Source organism: Alligator mississippiensis, chromosome 5 (genome assembly GCF_030867095.1).
Source record: "Alligator mississippiensis isolate rAllMis1 chromosome 5, rAllMis1, whole genome shotgun sequence".
NCBI classification, from domain to species: domain Eukaryota; kingdom Metazoa; phylum Chordata; order Crocodylia; family Alligatoridae; genus Alligator; species Alligator mississippiensis.
This window is the reverse complement of record NC_081828.1, coordinates 114,933,742-114,958,407: the sequence shown is the minus strand read 5'-3', so window position 1 is coordinate 114,958,407 and position 24,666 is coordinate 114,933,742. Positions and strand designations below refer to the sequence as shown.

The 24,666-nt window shown below is 40.3% G+C and overlaps 1 protein-coding gene across 1 annotated transcript in view; it reads left to right on the top strand.

Moving 5' to 3' along the window:
* DROSHA (drosha ribonuclease III) overlaps positions 1 to 24,666 on the top strand; it is a 115,700-nt gene that overhangs the window by 29,169 nt on the left and 61,865 nt on the right. Inside the window, exons 10-15 of the mRNA XM_006276323.4 lie at positions 1,133 to 1,204; positions 3,634 to 3,715; positions 4,489 to 4,563; positions 10,663 to 10,832; positions 18,471 to 18,595; positions 22,552 to 22,651. Coding sequence (XP_006276385.2) covers positions 1,133 to 1,204; positions 3,634 to 3,715; positions 4,489 to 4,563; positions 10,663 to 10,832; positions 18,471 to 18,595; positions 22,552 to 22,651 — 624 coding nt within the window. The remainder of the gene's footprint in view (positions 1 to 1,132; positions 1,205 to 3,633; positions 3,716 to 4,488; positions 4,564 to 10,662; positions 10,833 to 18,470; positions 18,596 to 22,551; positions 22,652 to 24,666) is intronic.

The following is a 24,666-nucleotide window of genomic DNA, read 5'->3' as shown; positions in this document are numbered from 1 at the left end:
ACAATATACTTTACCCTGGTCCCTCAAGAAAATACGCTTTCCAGTAATAGCAGCAGCAGAATGGAAACTGAAAAAGCAGCAAGAAGGTGGAGAGGCACTAGAGTGGTTTCGCCTAAGCAGTTTTGAAAATGGTTTTGAGCGTGTCCCCTATTCTTGCTGCAAATTCCATGGTAGTAATAGATTATACATGTACAAGCACATATGGGTGCACACATGTATAAATTTGTTATGTATATTACATAAATATACATAATCAATTGCATTATTGTATATTTATATATCATTATTGATATTATGCATTATTGCATAATATGATAATGATAATAATTTATGAAAGCAACAGCAGAATTTTTAGAGAAAGCCCCCTAACATTTTCACAGAGAATCAAAAATGAACAAATTCTGTGGATGAGAGGGTGTGTTCTATCAGAAATTTGAATATTTTGCCATCAGGTAATTTGTTTAAAAATTAATATATTAGTTCTTTTTAAAAATAACTTGAGCGAACAGTCTCAGCAGATATGGTAAAAAAATAGTTTAAATATTTTGCACCTATACAGTGCCCTTTTAAAGTATTTTTTGGATATAATGTATGTAAACCTATAAATCTGTACTTCAAGCCCTTACATCTTGCTTCCATTACATAAAGGTAGGTTAGGACAGTATGGCTAATAGAATGGTAAAAACATTTGACCTCTAGGTCACTGGATCAGTATGGCATGCCTTATTATCAACAGTAAATTCACATACAAACATTACATTTTCAAAGCAAGAGAAGATAGATCAAATGTTTTATTGAGCTGTGCTTCCTCTAAACAAAATATCATCTCCAGGAGATGGCGATATTTAACCATCTCTTGTAATCCTTCTTGTCACTCCTGTTATTAAGACAGGTGAAGTCTTGGTAGTCATTTTTTCTCTTTCTCTTTTAGGCTTGCTTACTTGCTTGTTTTTGTGCATGTGCTTCCTTCCTCACACTCTCTCTCACATCTTTGTATGAGCTCAGTGGGGCAACAGTTTTAGTAAATACCCTTTTCATCAGGTGGAAATACTAAGGGTACTGAACTGTTTAAATGAAGCAATCGGTGCTGTATGTCTCTTCAAACTGAATGTCTGTTCTATTTTTCTTCCAGATTCCTCTATGTAAAGTAATTAGATTTAACATTGACTATACAATTCATTTCATTGAAGAGATGATGCCTGAGGTAAGAAGAATAATTAATTAGTCAAAAAATCAGGTTGGGTTGAATTATTGATATATGATAAAGGATTAAATCTTGTCTTGTGTGTTATATCAGAGGCAGACTAAATTCTGACTGTCTGGCTTCATGAAAACTTACATATATGTTTATAAAAGTCTAAGTATCTATCTGAAACACCATACATTAAGAAGAATATAAAAACTATATGGCCTTCTACAAATGTACTTCAGGCAACATGCCTCAGCTCATTTTATATCCCTATTTTATCCCTATTTTACAGATGAGGAAACTGAAGTACATTAAGTCTAGAAGCTGATTTTGAAATCCTAGAATAAGGCTATCTCTTATTATACCATTTTTACTCAAATATAAGATCAAGTTTTCCCCCACCCCCCAGCTTGCCGTGTACCTTGTTTGTATATACATTTTTGGAGGATCCCAGGACTTATAAGAAGAACACCTGTTTCCAGTCATGAGGGGGGGTGCTATTTAGCACATAGATCCTTTGGGAGGGGGTGAGGGTATTTGGAGTATACCCACGTACTGAACAGTGCTGACCTATGGGATCACCATGGCTTGAAACACTGTTTTCTCTGCTGGGGCCCAGCCCAAAGAACTATATGGCAAATTATGAATCGTTTGTCTTTGGATTAATGTCATGCATAGTTTGTACTATATATAAGGAGGTGCCAGAGCACTGCTTAAAAGTGTGTTTATGGAGTAGCTGTACTAATACTTGCAGCAATTTCAAAATAGGTAAACTGTGTTAATTGTGAATGAACTAAGTCTATGGGTACAACATGCAAATTACTACAGTTATGGGTCTGGTAGTGAGGAAGGGGCTGCAGAGGAAAGAAGTTGGGGGGGCAGAGGACAAGAGGGGCTGCTTGACCCTCCCGCTTTATTTTTCCTGCTGTAGCACTGTGAGGGGGACAAATTCAAGGCAAATTTGTTGGTAATAAAAACCAACTATGAAGTTGATTAAATGCAGCCAACACTGGGCATGACTATAAAATGTGTAGCCCATATTGGGCAAACATGCTGATGGGAAGCTGCCACAAGATAGGTATTACCACAATATAGTTTTATTACCAATAATCAATTGCAATTGATTAGATTAGATCAATTGCAATTGATTAGTATTAGATTCTATACCTGGAAAATTATAACTAATTTATACATTTTCATTATATAGCTTCTAATTATTGGGGAGTCATCTTATATTCAAAATCATCTTATATTCAAGTATATACAGTAGTTTTTTTGCCAGCATAAATTCCCCGTTCATACAAACAAAGCAAATTAAGTTTATAACCTGGGTTTTTGTTTGTTTGTTTGTTTGGCTTTTTTTATTTACTAAAAGTAGTCTTTAGCTAGTTATTGCAATAAATTGCTGAAATAGAATTTCATGTCTAGGTGAAGAAACACCCTTGCATATTAACTATAAAGACAGGATCAATGTTTAATTTAGTCACATATATTTACATATTTTTCCTGATTATCTGTCTTTTCTGTCACTCAACAGTAAATTTAATCTAAATATATGCAAAAGGCCTAAAATTCCAAAACAAGATTAATGTGATTAACTTCTTGTTATTGAATCTCCTATGTTGCCTCCACATCTTGCTTCAAAATAATAAACTGAGCAAGCAAAATAGGGAACTTGACGTTGTTGGAGTCTGGTCGATTGCCTCTGCCTATGGCAGCGCTTCCAAACCTTATTTAATGATGCAGCCTGTCAAAAAGACTGTGTTCCTGGGTTTAGAATTTATTGTCTGCCTCATATACGTAGAATTTATATTGATCTGGCCTAGTATTTTAAGTAATGGTCCCCTCTTTTTTCAGACTGAAAAGAGTTGCTATTTGGAGTACTTTTTTTTCCCTAGTTGATGAGGCAAATTCCTTTTTCCTGCCTGCTCTTACAATCATAATCCTCAATTTGTGATGTGCTGATTTGTTGCTGTGGGAGTGGTAGTGATATTGCAGATGGTGATTTATAGGCTCTTAGCAAGAACAAGCAGGAGTAAGAAAATTACGAGAGAGGTTTTCCTTATAAATATATCATCTCTTTAGCTTACTCAGGTGAAAGGCTTTTGGCGCATAGTAAATTATCTTGTAGTCCTAAATTCATAATTTCTTCCTTTGCTGTGAATTTGGGCATTTAATAAAGAACCCACAATATGCATGGACAGTGCTTTTTGAAGAGGCCACTCTGTTGCCTAAGATGACTACAGGTATATCAATACACTTCTTAAAGCCAAGTGCTAAGAGAAAGTTAAACACATAACAGACAGTTGTACTCATAATATTGACCAGTATTATTTGTGTTTAAATACTTATATAACAAGTATGACCAGTTGTCAGACCAGCATTATTTGTGTTGAAATACTTGTATAACAATATCCTGGTTTAATTATATTTTTTCACCCCAGAATTTTTGTGTGAGAGGACTTGAATTATTTTCCTCGTACCTGTTCAAAGATATTTTGGAACTCTATGACTGGAATCTTAAAGGTAAATGTAATTTACAAAATAGTAAACGCAAAAATACTGTATATGCTAATTACAAATGTAATTAGTTATGGCTTGCTATTAGACCATCCTTTTCCTGAAGAAGGACATAATGAACAAAATTTAATGTTTTAATTTTAAGCAATAGGGACAACTTTCCAGTTTGTATTTACCAAGAGAGTACAGTTTATTTTTTCTCTTTTTTAAAAACTAATAATTTCAAGTATGTTGAGGCTTCTTTTTCCTGTCAAGTTTTAAATAATGCAATGGGAAGGGAAAAGAAACAATAACATAGGACATCTTATTTTCTCCTTAGTGTGACTAAAGTTAAACATTATTATTTTAAAGTACAAGACAAATCATGATACCAGCAAGCTCATTATTCATGTGTTCTTACAAAACTTCTATAATGTATAGATTATGAAAGCAGAATTTCTTCTTTTCCATAACACTGCTTCAGAATAGAACTAAAAACATTGAGAGACAGGAGAGGGGAGAGAGGTCCACCAAATCCTATTTTTCCTGTCTCCTTAAAAAATGATTTGTGACTACAGTTGATCACATGGACATTTTTGCTATGTGGTAGGCAAAATTACACAGTGGCTTTTTATTTTTATGTTTATGTATTTAGATAACTTTGTAGTTCAAAAAATCCTTGGCCATGTTGAATTCAATGGTAAAATTTCCATGTAATTCAGTAACACCAGGATTTTACCTGTTGTTCTTGTCAATGTGTGTTCAAAGTCTTAATTTTGTCAATGATTTTTTTATTTAAGGTCCTTCACTTGAAAATGATTCTTCTTGCTGTCCAAGATTTCATTTCATGCCACGTTTTGTGAGATTTCTGCCAGGTATGTTTATAAAATGCAGTTTCAGGGAAAGGGAGCTTTAACACTCTTAGATCTTTTTCTTCAGAAAAGGAAGAACCTCTCGTATGACTGAAATCTGTTGCTCCAGTTATAATCTATGGTAGGGGTGTCAAATTCATCCAGCCTTATGGGATGGATGAGCAGCATGAGGCTGGTCTGCTGGCTGGATCTCCTTCTCCCTTCCCCTCCCCAAGTGTACCTGATCTGGTGGCTGCTGCAGCTGGTCTGGGATCCACTCTGCGTGCGGCATGGATCACAGAGCAGCCGAAATAGGTGCTGCGTGCAGCACAGTTCATCAGAAGTGGCAGGCATGCTGCATGCGGTGGCTGCCCTGGCTGAACTGCCCTGCACAAGCACATACCCCAGCAGTTCTGGAACTGCATTGCATATAGCACCTGCTCCAACCAGTCCAGGACCCATGCCTTATGTAGCATAGATCCCAGACTGGCTGAAGCAGGTGCCATATGCAGCTCCCATCCCAGGATGAATGCCACTCTTGTTCTGTCTGGCCAGGGCAGCCATCACATACAGCATGGCTGCTGCTCTGGCTATACTGCACCAACATGGCATCTGTTCCAGCCACTATAGGTTCCGTGCTGCACGCAGCTTGGGTCTCAGACCAGCTGGAGCAGACAGCAGGTCAGGTATGCTGGGAGAGGCATAAGGGGAAAAGGAGGGGGTCCAATGGCCCAGTCTGGCCTGCAGACTGGCCCTGCTTGTGGTTGTGTGCTATGCAGATACAAACACAACCAGGGGCAGCACTGAGGACCAGATGGCAGGACTCTCCAGGCTGCAACTTGCCTATGGCCCTATGTGTGACACTCCTAGTCTAAAGATTTAACAGAAGCACTTTGTTAATTCATTAGGGAAAATTTTATTTACAGTCCAAAGAGCTAGTGACTTGATTTTCTTTTTTTAAACAAAAGGATAGATGTCAGGAGCAGGAGAGGGAACACAGATGGCTATACCGAGAGAAACATAGATGGCTGTACCGAGAGAAAAACACCATCATGGCCCTTAGCCAAGAAAAATATTCAATGCATGAAAAACTATATCTCATCTTGTAGAAAGAGCCATTATAGGGGTTTCACACATCTGTGATGTTGGGGTACAGGAAAAATATCACGGCTTTATTGTATATTTTCAAGGCTCCATTGACTTCACCAGCTAAGACTCTGCCCCTGCTTGTCTGCAGAGAAATATGCATGAAATAAGAAATGTACATACTCTTCATAGTCAAAGATGTAGTATTACATAAAGTTGACCTAACTTTCTGATCAAAATATTACCAATACCTGTGTGAAGGAGGAGGGCAAAGTCCAAATGGGCAGATTCTATTTTCATTATAGAAAGTAAACTTCCCCTGTTTGCTCCTCTGAGCAGAGCACTGTGCATTTGATAGATTCTCTGAGACTGTTTCTGACTTCATGCAATATTAAGGCTGTCTTTACAAAGCTGAAGAAAATCTGTGAAACACTTCATATATGTAACCTGACCCTTCTAACAGAAGGTTTTAATTTTAATAGTTTGGTTCCAAGAGCAAGTCAGCCTCAAGGGTTAGTGATTGATCCATCTAGTGCCATGGAGGAAGACAGTAATATAAATTCACCTGGAGTTCCCTCCAAAGATGCTGTTCTATCACAACCATCACTTGCACCCATCTCTGTTTGAGCTGGATGCGGACTGAAAAGTTCTGTGTTGAAGAAAAATAAGTCTTGAGTCCCTATCCCCTTTGCACTTGGAACCGATTTGTAGCTAAAACCAGGTTCATATCTGAATTAACTTCTCACTGTAGACAGGGTATTAAAGGAGTTTATCACTGCTGTTTCTCAGCAGTCCTGCATCCTAGAAGGGTATTCAGTCAGAAGCAAATCTCTGGTGTTAGCTAGCAAACATCAGTTCAGTCTGTTCGTGTAGTTTTCTCTGTGGCCAGTTGCTTGATCTCATCACCAAATGAAAATTTTTGACCTACCCAGAGTATATAACCTTTTTTTATTTGTCTGCTTGTTTTCTAGTTTAGAAGTTGACTCATTCTTTATTGGTAGGTTGGTTCATTTGTGCTGGAATAAATCTTGAATGCACTAGAATCTAGTACTCTGAATGCATAGTGTGAAACATCTTATCCATTTCTGTTTTTAAGGATCTCAGTGTCTGTCTGAGCCATTATAAAATAGATGCTTTTCCTCAGTACTGCTCCACATACACAATTCTTTGTCACTGCGCTGACAGTTTAGAATCTCTCTGGGAGATGCTTATTTTTAGCAAGTTTAAGTTACATTATTATTCTTTCTCCAAGGAGACATCCTTGGAGCTTATTAATCTCTACAGAGTGGGAATCTATTGCCCTCCGGTATATTTGCAGCAGGTTATTTATCTATAGTACTTGTTCTTTTAAGATATATTGATGCAATAGATCCCCACGTGTCCAGTGACTGCCTCCTTAGAGATAGGAATGAGTTGTTGGGTTTTTTTCCTTTCTTGTCATATTTCTTTCACACGGAGTAAGGAGATACCATTTCTAGCTGTCCCTAGGTTAGTGAGGGTGACAGGCATGATGGCTCTGAACTTTGAGCTAATCGAATAGGATTTGCTGAGTGTCATTGACATGAGGGCTATGGAGCAGTAGTCTCTTGTAACTGCATTTATTTATTTATTTATTTTGGAATATACAAGAAGAATCTGTTACAAAATAGATAGGTTTGTTTGAGTTCTTTTGAGGAAAATGGTATTGTCCGCAAACATCAGTTGCTTAGTGTGTGAAGAGTAGAAAAGGCTGCAGGAGACCAGAGTTCAATAATGCTGTTCAGTGTGATCATCTTTATTAGAGAAGCTGGTTCCTCCTTTTGTAAATTTCATATTTTATTTATGGAATAAATAAAAGTTGATGCACATACCACAGTTGCTGATAGTTATCGGCCACTACTTGTCAAATGAATATTAGTTATTGATACTGAAACCTACCTGAATCTAGTAAACTGGGTCCTTTATATGGGAGTACTGTTCAAATTTAGAAACTGTGTTTGTATTTCAGATGTTCAGTTCAGATTTGTATTTACTGCTTTTATTTATTAAAAACAGTTAACCACAAAAAAAATTGGGTATGAATCTATTATAGAATCTAATTGTACTAAAGAGACTTCGAGAAGTTTGTGAGAATAAGTCCTATTGCTGACCTTCTATGATCTTGGTCTTGTCTTTGGTGCACAGGTCAAATCCAGACTGGTATAAGAGAATCAATCAATATATTTTAGGTGGAAATCAGTTTAAATGTCCTTGCCCCAAAATGGTGATTCAGTGAGATTTTATTTTTATGTTTGCCTTTCAGCATACTGAGAGGCAGTTAGCTGTGTTAGTATGAAGTCAGGCAGAAGACAGAAGTGGCGTCTCATTTTACCTCTCTGAATTAGTTAGCATCCTGAAAGAAGAAAGTGGCACATTCTAGACTATTACAGTATTAGGGTAGACTATTAGGCCATGTCCAGATGAGCAGGGGCGTATGCTTGCAGCGGTACAAATAGTAGCAGCACAACTTTGTGCCACTACTTTGTGCCTTAGCACATGCACCTGCAAGTCAAGGTTCCCTCTAAGCTGCGCATGTGCGTGACCACACACAATAAAAAATTTTGCCGCGCAGTAACTTTTTAATGCCGCACACCTGCCCAGCTGGGCTGTGGCTTCCTACAAACTTTGGGCGTAGAGTGTGGCAGAGGCACCAGGGCCAGCACGGGACACTTACCAGTGGTAAGTTACCGTTCAGCTGCATGGGGGCTGCTCCGCTTCAGTCCTCGCTCCTCCGCTCTGCTCCACTCCTTACTCCTCACTGCGCTGGCATCCCTGCGGGAAGGAGAGCAGTGCAGGGCAGGCAGCGGCTCCTCCCCAAGGTGAAGTGGGGGCAGGAATGAGGGCTGGGGCAGAGCCAGGCACCGCGCGGGCTCTGCCAGGTCCAGGGATCTGCTCCATTACCCAGCCCCTTTGGGCGAGCTCTGCCCTGAGCCCTGACGCCATGTGCCTCCCCATCCCAGGGCGTTTGGAAGAATGGAGAACCTGCCTTGTGAGAGGAGATTGGTGGGTCATAGCACCAGGCTTCAGGACTTCTGCTGATCACCTGAAGGAGCAAGGAAGAGCTTGCCCCTCCCAGCTTTAAGCCCTGGACATTGGCCACAGCCAGAGGTGGGAGATGGGTTGGGAGAGGGGGTGCTGGTGCCCCCAGAGACCTCCCAGGCGCAAGGACTGTGTGGGTTTTGCCTGCCTCTAGCATGGGGCATAGTCAGCTGTCTAGGTCTGTTTGAACACATCTTGCCCTGCCACTGCCATGGCAAAGATCTCAGTGCTCCTGTTGTGTGTCCCATTCCCATCCTGTGACCCACAGTGGAGTTTTTGGGCAGGGGCTGCCCTGGATCTACAATGTGTGAAAGGGGCTGGAGTGGATGTTGTGGGCTTCTTTTCACAGTTTTCTGCCAGCATGTGTAGGGGCCCTGCCTGGGATTTCCTAGCAGGTCCCTTCTAGTCTTATGCTCCTGAATGCAGGCATTCCCCTGGTGCATGCTGAAAGGGGGAGCTGGGACCAGTTCGGGAACAGACCGCAGCGACGTGCTCACGGACCGCAGCAGTGCACTCATGGACCAAAGCAGCCTGTTCACGCATCGCTACATCTTAGAGACAACATTGCTGTATGTGTGCTTTGTTGTGGGACAAATTGTCCTACTGTGGCAAAGTTTCCTTGCCCTGCTCCTTTCAGCTCCTGGTGTGCTGGAGCAGCTGGGATGCAAATGGGGCGCACACTGGCCAGCAGCCAGAGTTTCTCACTGGAGGGCCAAGCCATTTGTTCTGGTGCATATCATTGTAGTGTGTTCTGCAGGGTTTTTTTTCCAGCGCTTTATTTATTTATTTTTTTTGCTACTGGGAAATTTCAGTAGCAAATTTTGCCCCCACACTACAAATTTGCAGTGTGGGGCATATTTTACCATTCCATGGGTGCGGTTTGTGACACCACAAACCACACAACCCTGCTCATCTGGACATGGTGTTATGGTCTTTGTGCTGTAGCAAGTTCCCCATATTGTTTCCCAAATAGTTCTTATTTGCCTGTTTAGAATTTGAAATCTAACTAATATTGAGGTAGGGTAGTGGCTGGATCAGTTCTCCAATTTATTGACGGGAAAAGCTTCTGCCTCTGCAGTGATGAACCCTTTCACCTGAAGATGTCTCCATATTTTCAGATTAATTTCTTGTTGTTTAAGGAAGATAATCAAGATTTCCACCAATATTAAAACATCTTTTGCACTGAAATTCAGATATATTAAGACTCAAATATTGTGTCCTTTACTCAAATATTTCTTCCACTCAGAAGTCTACATAGAGAGTTGGAATAGCAGGTATCTGAGTAATGCCTTTCCAGACCAGCATGAATTAACATCCACTTTTTTAGTTTTTGTGCCTATAACTGGCTGCCCAAACCAAGTCAGGTGCTTTTATTATTGTATCTCTTCACAAAACATTTTTGTAAAGTTCATTTCCTGATGGCTCAGAAATCATTAACTGTTTTCACATGTACTTGGTTCATCCGGTGACACCGTAAGTTCAGGCTACTCTTGAGTCTTTGTTACTGCACACATAACACATAAGCACTACACATTAGTTCATAATTTGGGAATAACTTATTGAATACATCCATAAATGTCACATAAAATTCTTCACTGTTCCTCAAGAAAGCCACATAATGTCTAAAGGCTTTTTAACTATTGTTGTAAAAGACATGATAAAATGGAAAATGGATTTGGACCATATAACTTATGGTTCTACATGCTGGTTTTAGAGCCATTTGGCCAAATAGGAAACTTTAGATTTTCAGTGAGATTAAACCATTATTCTTTCTATCACTAATATTATTGTTCCTAGTTTAGCAAATTTAAGCATTTATGCCTGCGTACAATTCATGAATAAAATGTTTCCTCCTAGTCAGTTCTTGGAGCAGTTCACACTTTATTTTGCCCGTTCTTGTACTTTTATTCTTGATGTATTATTTTCCTTTAAGAATGTTTTTGAATATTTTTAATGCAGTTTTTAATTTCTGTTGTCAAGATGGAGGCAAAGAAGTGCTGTCAATGCATCAGATTCTACTTTATTTGTTACGCTGCAACAAAGCTTTGGTCCCTGAAGAGGAGATTGCCAACATGCTTCAGTGGGAAGAACTTGAATGGCAGAAGTATGCAGAAGAATGCAAAGGAATGATAGTTACCAGCCCTGGCATGGTACTGTGAACATTCTTTATTTATAAACAAGCCATATATGCACCCTGATCTTGTCTGAGTAAGTTCCGTGCAGGTCACATTAGAAAGAGAGAAGGAAGCCAGTAAAAGCAACACCCCCCTTCCAGTCTCAGAGCTGTTGGAGCAATGGCATTAAAAGTATGCTGAATTGAGTAGAATTGGAGATGCAGGATGTAATAAGCATACAGAAGTCTGACTTGATCCAAGACTGTGGAAAAGTTCATATTTTGTTGTCTTGATTGCTAGGATATTTGCTTGGAGCTGAATTATCAAAATATACATTGAAATGACTCTGGTTTAAGTATGTGGGACTTTAGTTTTCTTCCCCTCTGTATATGTTTTATGACGTTTTAATTAATTGATCACAATCTTTGTTTGTTTGTTTGTTTCTCCGTAAGATGCCTGGCTCATTTAGAGAATTGGTGGTTATTCAAAATTTATTTGAATTCTCCTCAATCAGTAAGTAGTTCCATCCTTTATTTCGGGTTGTCAAACATGGCCCACAGACTACCAGCCTGGTTAGAGGGAGTGGCTTGCTGCAGAATCAAAAGGTAAAGCAGAGAGGTAAAGCAGAGAGGGGAGAGTGAAAAAGCAGGGGGCGGGGAAAGGCTAATGGAAGACATTACACTGATAGAATACAAGGTAGAAAAGAGGCTGTCTGTGAAAAAGGAAATAGTTGGAGATCAGGAAAACAGGAATGAGAGGAGCTCAAAGTGTGAGACAATGTCAGTGAAAATTGAAATGGGTAAAATTGTAAAAAGAAAAGGTAAAGCAGGGGAGGGAGGGGGAAGAAAGCAGGGGAAATCAGGATTCTCACTGACATTCTACCACACTTAGCTTCTCTCATTCCTCGCAGTCTTAGACCAGCAGAGTGAAGAAGGGTGACTGTACCCGAAAGCTTGCCAAGAACTGTTTTCCAACTACTCAGTTGGTCTAATAAAAGATATCACCAATACCCTAGGCTGGCATCCAAATTCCTTAATCTCAAGACCATCTTTTCTGTTTCTGTATCTCCCCCTTTTCACTTACTACTTCCTGTCCTGCTCACACAGCAAATGAGCCAGGTGTCTTACAGACAGCAGCCTGCTTTGCTTCCTAACCAGCAATGAATCATTCCCACAGAACTGTCCATTCTGTGCTCTTGGAAAAGCCATATCACTGACATAGCCAAGGTAACATCCTGAAATTCAAGTCCCTATTTCAAAGAAAGGGGATATCAAAGTCTCTTACTAAAACAGTTTTAATTTTTTTTTTAACGTGGGCAGCCAAAAAGATGCACCTTTCCTTAATTACATTCTAAGTGAACTGCTGCTGTTGACATTTTCCAAAAAGTTCAGTTTATGGCAGAGTCCTGGCATGTGAAGATTCAGCTCAGATGTTTAATATCTGGCAAAGTTATAACCAATTGAAAACAGGATTTTATAGTAGGAGGGAGATACACAGTGTGGCAGTTAAGACTATAGTAATTTGTGTGGACTTTACCACATCGAAGTATAATATAGTATGAAAAGTTAATATAACCTTCTTCTTAGTCGGTATAAATTGACTTCAGCAGAGCTATGCTGACATTCATTGGCTAAAAATTTGCTCTTTCATGTATGAAATCCTGTAGAAAAAATGTAGGCTGGTACATTCCATCATTTTATAAATAGGAGGTGATCATGTAATTAAAGCATATGCACAAGGGAGCAGAATTTGCATGCATTGCATTAACTTTGGTTTTTCCTACCTTTTGAGTACTTAACCATCAACTTGTAGAATTCTGTAAGGAAAGCTGATGGGAAGAATGTGTGTATGTATAGCTATATGTAAATATAAAAATGATTTATTTGCTATGCTTTGAAATGTTATCATGTTATAATGCCATGAAGGGAAAAGATCCTTAATATGCTTTCTTTCATTTAAGAAGAATGTGATGAGTTTTTCTTAGTCTGTGGATCTTTTTAAAGTGATTACAGCATGCTCTACTGCATGTAAAAATAAGTGAGAAGCAGAGCATGAAAGTATCTTCTATGCATTTTTACCACCTGTTATGAGATGAAACAACTCTATTGTGGAGACAATCTGAAACTGCTTTAGAAAATGACAAGTCTTACATTCAATTTAGTCAACTTTATATGACAAAGTAAATACTAAATTTGATTTTGTTCTTTTCACAATATCATTTGTGAAATAAGATTCCTCCTGAGAACAAATCAGATTTTCCTATATTTTTTATTATATAGGAAAATATGTAAGTATAAGTACTACGCAGAGAAAGAAAACACTTTTGCTAGCCACACAAATCTGTTCAGATGGAGTAAAAAAGCAACAATGGCTCAGCATTATGATGAATAAATTAAAATTTTCAAGTTAGTTTAATCAAAGTTTGTATTGGAATGGAAGAGTTTTAAAGGTTCATATCTTTAAAAGACAGGCAATTATTTTTAAAAAAATGTTGCTGCTATTCCAGCCAGTATAAATAAATATCTTTATAAAGCTGTATTCTCTGCAATACCATCACATTTTCTAAAATAAGCAGAATCTATATTGGTCAGTTCTTGGATGGAAAACATAGCTAAATAGCACCATTTTTGTGAGCTAGAATTGAACCAAGACCAGCATATGTTTCAAATGCTATTGTGCCATTTCAGCTCTTTTAATACAAGATGTTAAAACCATTAAAAGATCTCTCAACGTTTTTGTAGGAGTTAAAGGGTATATGTGTGAAAGGAGAAACCTACATTTTGTGTGTCCTGTTTCCTTCTCAGATAGATACTGTATAAATAGAGACTGAAAAGGGACATCATGTTTTCTCCTTCTTCTTTTATTACCTTTAGAAATAATACAAGTATTAAGTGTGCTTGCTCTTCTGTGTTCTTACTAGAAGTCTGCTTTGAGAAATGAGAGACCTAGTGCTGGATCTCTCTCAGACCTGGATTGAAAGAAGAAAATATTGATCCTGAAGCAGAGTTGACCCAGTTGTTTTGTCCGGCATTAGTTGACAGCTTCAGTTAAGAGATAACATTGATGTTTAGGCACCTAAAGAAGCATGGTCCTATTTTTTTTTAATGATGCCAAAGTCACTCATTTCCCATTGACTTCACAGGAACCACTAGTTTAAAACACTGTGGTTCTGAAAATAGGAGCCAATGCAATCCTGATGCCAGTAGTCTGAAATCAGATCATTTTTTATTTAGGTGCCTCAACTTGTAGGCATGAAGGATTAAACAATTTGCCTAAAAGGCATCTAATAGTTTGGGAAGGGTAATAATTACCCCTCCCTCCTCTCTACCCCTGCAACTTAAGTTTTATTTCTTTGGTCCCCATGATATTGCCATTTTTACCAATTTCCTAGGTGTTCATCTAGTCTGTTGGGAATGAAAAGATTATCTGAATATTTAAGATATTTCTGGAAATATCTGAATTTCTAATAGCAAGGGAGGCAGACATCAGAAAGAGATGTAAAAACAACTCATGTTGGAGTTGCATCTATGCATCATATAAAGTCTCAAATAAGGTAACAGGTGACCTTGTGAAAAGCATTCTCAATTTCCTCCCTGAACTTTCAATAAGATACCCATTTGTACATTTCTTTGTCTGGTCTATTAGGTAGAAAAAGCCTTTGGAGCAAAAAATTCTGTGCACCTGCTTAAAATGCATAAAGTTAGTTTTAAAACTTTATTGGATGCACAAATAAAAACTAATTTTCCATCATCATGTATAAGCAGCTGCTGATAAACAGTTCTCCCTTTCATGGGCAAATGTTCATGCCAGTTTTTCAAAACTAAAATTGTAGTTCTGTTCTCTGAAGAGCAGTATTAATATTCCAGAGGTGACTGCAGTTTGCCAGTGAGTCAAATGATTCCTATTTTTAGGTTTGTTTGTTTTTTGGAAAATGCTTATTTGGGGGTGAAAGGTTTTGATTATAAATACACTGAGGGGTTTTCTTGCTAAGGCAGTTATAATATCCATGCTGTTCTTGCAACTTCATGAAAGATGCTGCAAGTCTTCTACGTCAAATTGACAGCTTTAATAAAGAGGTCACTATATGTCCTTTTTCAGAAACTACTGAGAACCTGATAGCTTTAACTTCATCCAAGCAGCTAATTGCAGGATGGAAAATGATGTAGGCACATAACAAAACAGCTTGCAAGATAATGGTAAAAATATTTATGCAAAGACCCAACTGTTCACCTTAAGCTAAGGTTTTGCATATGCTACTAACGTGAACGAGAGCACTTTAAACAGCACGTCTTCTTCAGTGATGTGTAATTACTCATTTTCTGCATTTTTAGAGGTGAAGTGAAAGTCACATCCTTTTACAGTGTCCTTTTTAAGCTATAAGAAGAATGTCTGTTTTGAAGTATGAAAAGGACAAAGTATTCTCCATTGTATAAGACTTTATTCCTCATTATGTGTCAGCTTAGCAGCATTTTCGAAGAGTGGTACTACAGTTTTTATGCTGCTAATCTGTGTGACTGACTGCGTCTAATAATGATTTTGCTTACATTAGAAATCAAGAATAGAGCTAAAATTAGAAATGTAATATGATCTAGTGAACCATGCATAGACATAGAAGCCAGAAGTTGCTGTATTACTATTACGGTTCTGCCACTAACTTCCTGTTTGGTCTAGGTGAGTTGTGTGACATTCTTAGAAACTGTCAGTCGGGACTCACAGTAGAGATGATATCTTTTTTAGACCGACAAGATTTTTGCAAAAAGAGCAACTTAAAGAAAGGGCCATTTTTGTCTGACACTGAAGAAAATGCTTCATGTCCATAAAATATGTGCTGTGCATATAGACACCTCCAATCTGCAGTAGAGCCCCAGCCTGAGCCCATCTGAGCACCTTCTTTCCTGGCTTCTTGCACTAATTTAAAAATAAGGCGCCCAGAGAGGTGACCCTTCTCTGCCTTCCCAGTAGACCCCTTTGTCTCTGGCCATCCTGACAATGAAATCCTTCTTAGAATCATAGAAAACGAGGGTTGGAAGGGACCTCAGGAGAACATCTAGTCCAGCTCCTTGCACCATCCCCAACTAGATTGTTCCAGTGAGGGCTTTGTCAAGCTGGGCCTTAAAAAAAACTCCACAGATGGAGATTTCCCCAGCTCTCTAGGTAACCTGTTCCAGTGCTACATCACCCTCCTAGTGAGAGTTTTTCTTAATATCAAACTTAAGTCTCCCTTGCTGCAACTTGAGACCATTGCTCCTTGTTTTGTCATCTGCTACCACTGAGAACAGTCCGGTTCCATCCTCTTTGAAACCCCTCTCAGGTAGTTGAAGGCTGCTATTAAATCCCCCCTCAGTCTTCTCTTCTGCAGACTAAATAAATCCAGTTCTCAGCCTCTCATAAGTCATATGCCTCTCTGACTTGTGCATGTCCTTTCTGTAGTGGGGGGCCCAACACTGGACACAGTACTCTGGATGTGGCCTCACCAGTATCAAATAGAGTGGAAGAATTACTTCCCTTGATCTGCTGGTAATGCTCTTACCAGTTCAGCGCAGTGGGTGCATCTACACATGTACCTGGACTGCACAGTTGTTACTGCAGTCATTTAGTACTTGCTTAAGGATGTACTAAATTACTGTGCAGTAACTGCCATTACTGTGCAGTTCCAGCGCCACACAGGATTTTTCCCCATGCTACTGTGAGATACTGTGCAGTAGCTTGTTACTACTCCTGTTTGTGAAGATGCTTTTCCTTCTCCTCATTATGTGGATCCTGTCTCTTCCTAATAGTTTTTCTTTTTGGAATAACATCCTGTGGTTGAAGAATCCAAAGCCCTTCTGGCAACACCGTCTCTGCAGCCATGCATTGATCTGCACAATGCATTCACTCCTGCCTGGGACCTTCCTCTTGACTGGAAGGATCCAGGAGAACACCACCTGAGCCCCTGTCCCCTTCACCCTTGCACCAAAAGCCCTGTAGTTACTTTTGATCTGCTGAGGGTCACCCCTGGCAGTATCATTGGTGCTCCCCTGGGTGAACAGCAGAGGGCTGGATGAGTCTCAGTAATCATTCCATTACATCCTGGATCTGGGCAAGCAGCAGCCCTCCTGAAAGCAGGTCAGGCCAACATATAGATGCCTTCATCCTGCAGAAGGGAGTCTCCAACCACCACCAATCATCACTTCCTCTTGGTGGCAGTGGTCTTAATCATCCCAACCTTGGGGATGCCTGGCCTGGCCTCTTCCACCAACAGAACATTCTCCTTCCTCTCTGTTGTTAGGGTTCCATATCTGTTCTCCAGGCAAACTGCTGCAGGTGGAGATGGAGAATTCTGCTTGCTGCCAGAGGTCACAAGCTTCCAGCTTCCACCCTCCTGTGAGTCCATGTCTTCTCTCTTCTCTAGTGCTGCCTCTCTCAGTCCTTCCTCCATAGTCCTCCTCCAGCATCGATTTGATGAAGTACTCATGGAAAAGGATGCTTCAAAGCTTTGCTGCCTCCTCCTGTAGCTCTCTTGCCTGCTCCCTTAGGGGCAACACTCACGCCTAGATGTCTCTGGAAGGAACCTCCTGCAGCACCAAACCAGGACCTAGGTGGAAACTTTGACAGTGATCAGTCCTACTTGGACAAATACCTCACAGGTGCCAGTAGAGGAAGAGCTGGCAGTGGCGGTGGCCCTGACATCATGATGTCCTCCAGCCATTTCCCTGGGTCTTCTAATCCATTGCCTCTCTCTTCCTGGCCCTTCTTCCAAGCACCCCTTCCCTAGCAAACTCCCCCATTAACTGTCCTGTTTGCTGCTCTTTGGTCCTTAAAGGTTCCCTTTTAGCTGCTAACCTGCTTCCTCTCACCAAGTTTACAGTGAAGAAGGTGAAAGAGTTTCCAGGCAAACTCCCTAGTGAACTCCTCCTCACTCTGGACTCTAGTTACATTAGGGGCTTAAGTATTGGTTTAACTGCTGAGTTTTCACTGCTTATACTAAATATATGTAGGTTAATTACTCTTAATTAAAGGAAGAACTTACCTTAAAAGCTCCCCTGCAAAGAAGGGGATGCAAACTGACTTGCATTCTGCTTGCAAACTGCCCTGTTTGCTCCGTGGTCACTTGGGGAGTCTCCTTATATAAACTCTTGGGCCTGGACTGGCTTCTCCCCCTTGTTAGGGCTTTTGACAGAGACACACTCACCCCACAATTATTCAGTTAGCAGCACTCCCAGCTGCTCTCAGAGCACAAGCCCCAACACACAGCCCACCAAACAAACACTCAGTAAGTCAAACACAGGTAGCCGTGGCTCACTTACCTTCCCTGAGTGGGATCTGGTGCCTGGCATCTCTTTCTCTTCCCCTTCCTTCTCTTGCTCCCAGTAAACTGCTTGCAAACTGCCCTGTTGGCTACCCCTGTTTGCTTGCTCCCTGGTCACTTGCAGAGTCTCCTTCTAGGCCTGGACTGGCTCTGCCCTCTTGTTAGACTTTTTGTCAGACACAGACAGTGGTTGCCCAGCAGTCATGTTTTAGGATTCTTTTATGCACACCTAATCAAATATATCATCTAGTCAGTGTTGAAAGTCTTGTTTCATACAATGATGATGGCATTCATCTTGGTTCCTGGAAGGTGAAGATTATATCCCATAAGGTATCAAAAGATCTGCTTGCTAATTAGAAAAAACTCTTCTTTTTTTTTCTTCCTAGAAACCCAGCTCTGTTCGTATTGATCAGTTGGACCGTGAGCAGTTCAATCCAGATGTGATTACTTTTCCTATTATTGTTCACTTTGGGATACGACCTGCTCAACTCAGTTATGCTGGAGACCCTCAGTAAGATCTTTTTCTTTGAAAGTTTATGTTAGAAATGGTAATATTTGTCTGTTAAATAAGTGTGTGCATTTGTGCCTTTTGAAGATGATGGGAAGCCTAAAATTAACTGCAGTAGGAGAAGGGGCAAGACCTGGGGTTTTTTGGTAACTAGGGTAGGGGTGCTCCACCCCCAGCCCGTGGGCTTGATAGGTCTTGCAGCTCCATGCCATCTAGCCCATGGAGATCTTCATGGGTCTAGACATTTGGCGGTGGGGGAGTGGTGCCACTGTTCTCCTGATGTCTAATTTCTGGACCTATGAGAAGCCCTGGGTCCTGGTTGCTGGATGGGATGCCCAATCCCAGAACACAAGACTGGATGAAGGCGACACTGGGCCGCAGGTCCCAATCCCAGCGTGGGGGGCTGGGACAGGGCAGTGTCAGATTCCCAGGACCTAATTCTGGTGTGTGGGGGGCAGAAGTGGGTAGTGTTGGGAACACTGGAACCAGTCGTGACTTAGAAGTGGGACTGACTCTGTGCCACTCATTTGGCCCACAGGGACAAAAGATTGAACACCACTGAGCTAGAAAATAAGTCTATTCTTTCAATGCATCTTTATTCTGAATTTTCTTTATAAATCTTAGATTTAAATCAAACGTGCACTTTATACAATATTAAAATTATATATTTTAGTATAAATCTTAAGCTGAATTTGCCTAGGGGTCTTTTTCTCAACAGAAAAAAAAGTGCTATTGTTTTACAAATAAGAGATTTAGTGAAATTGATATTTATATTATTGGTTCATTTTAAAAAGCTTTAACAGTTTGAGAGCAGTGAAAACACTTGGACCTGAAATTAAACTTCACTTTTGGGTTGTGGTTAAGTCAGTTGTGCAAACCAGTACATTTGCATTCTTTGTCTAGCTGTGACACATACTTCTTTGTTAACCACGGAGATCACTTTAAGCTTGTGGTGTCTTTGTTTCTGTAGTAGTAAAATGAGAATAATTGTTCTTCACGACCTTTGTTTCAAAACTAAATTCCCTAATATTTGTAAGCTCTTTGGTTTTCTTTTATGGAAGCCATTAGAAGAACACAGTGCTATAATTCTTCCTACATTGTCATTTTATCTTTAACTTTATCTAAAATTTTTTGTTAAGATTTCTTTAAAGCCGTCAAGGGATTTTAGACACATATCGTCCATTACAGCTAATGGAATAATTTTAATGTAAGACTTTTCTGAGTTGGCTTTCTAGCATCTCAGACCTATTATTTTGGTAAGAAATGTCTATTCCAAGGGCAGTCAGAAAAGAAAGTTCTGCCTTTTGTGTTTTTTTTCCTTCTTCTGGTTTTTCATATAGTTTTATTCTTTTTATTCCTATCCTTTAGACATAAATATCTGAGCACTTTTCACACAAATCAGCACCAAGAACAAAGTCCCTTTTGGACTTCCTGGAGTCTTTGACTCTCCTCTATTTTTGGAAGGAAAGTTCTTCTTGGAGCTTATTTGGTTGTTGCTTGGGTAGTTGATTTGCTTGTTTAGCTTGGTGGCTCTCAACTGCAGTACCGCAATACCCTAGGGTGCCAGCAGTCCCTTCTGGGGGTGCCACAATGTGGGTGCTGCCACAGGCAAGCTGAACTGTGTGGCTCCTGTGGAGGGAGATCAGGAAGCAGCTGAGGCTGGAGGCCACGGTCTTCCTACTAGGGGTGTGTGAAGCTGTCCCTATTTGATTCGGATTCAGCCTGAATCAGGGACAGTGATTTGATTTGTTGATTCAGATCATGGTCCCTGACTTGATTCACCCAAATCCGTATCTGAAGATTCGATGCTGACTTGGAAAATGAGCAATTCGGACATAAACACAGCTTTAAATGTTTTTTCTACATACCTCGAGGTACCAGCGTGGCTTGTGATCGCTGCGATTCTGGGGCAGACGGAGCATCCCACAGGAGTGCTGGGGGCCCTCCATGTGTTCAGCGGTGAACGCGGAAGTGGACCAGAAGTACTTCTGGTCCACTTCCAGGTCTGCTGGGGAGCATACTGGGGAGGTCCCCATGCGCCCCCCTGGCTTGGTGACCCCCAGACCCAGGATGCAGCAGTCACTGAGCTGGGGGGGGAGCCCCCCACACACTCCCCAGTGGACCCAGAAGTGGACCAGAACTGCTTCCGTTCCACTTCCGGATCTGCTGCTGAGCACACTGGTGAGCCCCCCTACGCTCCTGTAGGACACTCCATGCGCCCCAGCATCGCAGCACTCACAAGCCCCTGGTCCCTAGAGGTATGTAGAAAAAACATTTGAAGTTGTCTTTATGTCTGAATCTTTCCGAATCTCTCCAAATTGATTTGGAGAGATTAAAAGGTCCTCTGATTTGATTCGGCTTCAGAGATTCAGCCACCAAATTGGGCCAAATCTCTGCCAAATCGAATCAAGGACTGAAGCTTTGCACAGCCCTATTTCCTACAGCCCTTTAAAGTCCAACTCCACATGTTCCTCCAGGCAACAGGGTCACACAGGCCCCGTGAGACTGTCTCGTGCCCTTCTGTATCCGGGGAGAGCAAGCATGGTCTGATCAGGAAGGAATATAGGAAGAGTGCACACTCCAGATGCACCTCTTTGCACTGCCTAAGGGGAGCTAGTCCAGTCTGTGGAGCAGTTGTTTGAACTACCAAGCTGGAAGGGTCAGGCTGGGTTTCACCAGCCTGTCGCAAAGCCCATCCATGGAGTCAGGCTCAGCTTCATGACTGCTGAGCCAGAGAATCAGTCTGGGCTTGAGCAGCCACTTGCATTGCTTAGCTGGAGAAGCTGGGCACAGGTGTACCCAGGGCACATGAGATAGCTCTCCTTCTCCCTACCCACCCACTGGCACAGGAGAGTTTCACACAGGACACAAAACTCATGCCTGCATTAGGTTCATCAGAAAACCTTAATTCAGGCAGGAGCACACAGCAGCACCCTGGTTGAGAAGCACTGCGGTAGGCAGAAGCAGTGAAACAGTAGCTCTCAACCCAACTCAAGAAAAGTTGGGAGAGTGTGCCTTGATGTGAAAATGCTTGAGAACCACAGTCAACAAGGTGGGACTGCAAAGATAATGAATGTATAAGTTGTTTTGAAAACTATCCTCATGCTCACTTAAGTGCAGAGAAAATGGCATAGGAACAGTCAATGGGATTAGCAGTTTCCATTTGTATATAGAGTAGGCAGACAGTAATCTCAGAAGATTATGGGAGCATGTTTAGGAATGATGGACAGGAATTGCAATGAGCAGGATCGGGTAAGAAAAAAATGTGGGGAGGGAGAGCGGGGCTGTTGAATATTATGAACTAGCAGAACAGCTGGCACTTCATGTGAGAGACTATCAATAACCACCACATGAGGCCAATTCTAAACTGAAGCTATTTGTACATTTGAAACATTAAAAAAATAGATCACCAGTGTAATAGCCTACTTACCTCCATTTGCTTCCTTTATTTTAAAAGGTGGTTGCTTTATGTGGTTTTTGAAATCCCCTGAACCATGTTTTTTCTACTATAATTTTTTTTTAACATTGTACATTAATTTATACAGTCTAACTCCCTGTTCTGATTGAATCATTTCCTTTCAGTAAGTAGGCTTATTCTTTCCATAAAAGCAGCCACTTGAATGGAGCATTTGGAGGGTAAAGCACTGGGTTGGGATCAGTTATCCTCCCAGTTCTGCCACTGGCCTCTTGGGTGACCTTGGGTAAGGCACTTCACCTCTGTGAACTTCAGTTTCAGTGCAGTTCCTGTACAGCATAGGTGATTATACTCGTTTCCTTGTGTTAAGCTCTTTGAGGCATATTTGTTGTGCAGAGAAAGTATTGATAAAATACTTGGTCATGTTAATGGCAGCTAATCTGGTCACTAGATCAAGCAGTGGTACACTTATGTATCTCTGGTTTTCATTAATTATTTTCTGCAATTGGCAGTGCTTTTTAATTTTTTTTTCATTGCACTTCAGGTACCAAAAACTATGGAAGAGTTATGTGAAGCTGCGTCATTTGCTTGCCAATAGCCCCAAAGTCAAACAGGCTGATAAACAGAAATTGTCACAGAGAGAGGTGAGTTGCAACATTGCCTGTGAGTCTGGCATTGTCGCTTTCTGACTAGTACTACATGTTGCTGCATTCCTATGGAAATAAGTAAAGTAATATCTGTTGTTATCCTCATATGTGATTTTCTCCTCACTGTGTTACTTTGATATTACAGTTAATCTTGACTTCTAATGGAGTGGCTTTTTCCTCCCTACCCAACTGCAAGTTCTTTACCCAATTACAGAAACTACCATAAGGGGCTGACCTTTTTATAGCATTTGTCATTAATGATTTCAGTAATTAATGTTGAGAAGAGCTTTCCATTCCAGGCTGTTCTTTTCAATTACTCATAATCTTAAAAATTTCCCTTCTGGGATGAATCTGAGTCCAAAGCTGTATTTGGTTGAAAAGTCTTAATGAAATTCCTTAACCTCTTTCCGAGTGAGTGAATCTTGAGAAGGTGGACTGATATTTAAAAATGTAATAATTGAATCACAAATATTAGCTATTTTTTATTTTCCCCCCCAACAAAGCACTCCCCAGTATACCTGGAGGTAAAAAATACTGGTGATTTGTTCCTCAGAGTATTGAGTGCTTGGTAGCTGGTATTTATTTGCGTGGCAGATATGAATGCTTAGTAATTTGGAAAATCAACCAACCTGAATGTGAATTAAGACTTCTACTTTGGAAGTCCTTGTCTTTTAAAAAATCTTGGACTGAAGTATTAATGTTGCTTCTTTATATGTGTGACAGTAACTCTGAATCAGAGGACTGATGTAAAGTATATGAAGGAGAATAGAACTTTTTTAGTATGGAATGAAATTTGAAAAAGCAGCTTTTCTTTCTTCTTTTTAGTTAATTTATTTGCTGTTTTCTTATTTTGTAGCTGATCCTGCACTAGATGGCCTTCAAAATATTTGATAGTGCATTAGATTTCATTACTACTGCAAAGAATAGCATGCTGTTGTATGAACATGGGGCTTAATTAACATTGTATTTATACTAGTATATATAATAACTCAAAACCTTTTAGCTTCTTTTCTTGTAAATGTGAAGAATCACTGTGTTAAGTTATCTGTGCCATAATTCTAAGGAAAAAAGCTTTTGCCACTGAAGTAGATGATTTTGTCTTTACTGCAGTTTTCATCACTGCAGCACAGAACAAATGGAAGGCTAGAACTTTTTATTAAAAATGTCTCATTAGGGAATAATGGATGAGTTATTCTTAAAATTTTAGTAGATAGGGTGTGGAGACGATTATATTTTGCTGTCAAAAATGAAGTGCTCCTTTTGACATTTATCACTTACTGTAGTGTGTAGACCTTTGTTTCTAGATTGTATCATCTAGGATGATGGGTTTCTAAAGTAATTGTCTGTCATAAGGGAGATATATTGAAATGGCAGAAATGTTATGCTAGGATGCCCAAATTTTGTGATAGTGAAGGCTACATCTATAGCACATTAGGTGGTGTGGGGCCACATCCAGTTGGTGTGTGAATCTTTTAAAGTGATTGTTCATAACTGATCTCTGATGATACAAGTGGCTGGTGCAACTGCAAGGCTGGAAGACATAATAAAGCCTACCCAAAGAGTGCGTAAGTGATGGCCTTATCCAAGGTCCATTGAAATGTAGATTGGATCCTAAAGGAGTGATGTTGTTAGCTCTGTTTCTCCTTTATGACAGCAATCATTCATTTCACAGTGATTATATGATGTGAAGTTATTATTTATATTGAGGTTATTCCTACATGCATCAGTTGTTAATCAGGAGTCCATTCTGCTAGAAGTTGAGGAAATGAACAACAAAGAGGCTGTCCCTGTGCTGAAGAGTTTTGGTGGGGGGGTTTTAGTTAAATAACAGAGGCTAGGAAGCAGAGGTGGGAGAAGTTCTCAGCAAAAGTCCTATGGTGCAACATAGAAGGAGAGAGGAGAAACATAGCATGGTGCAGTTCCTGGTTCTGAAATAGGTACCGTCATGCTCACAGGACTGTTTGCAGTATTAGGACCTAAATTCGGACTCAGAGAACCTAGCATATTGATGA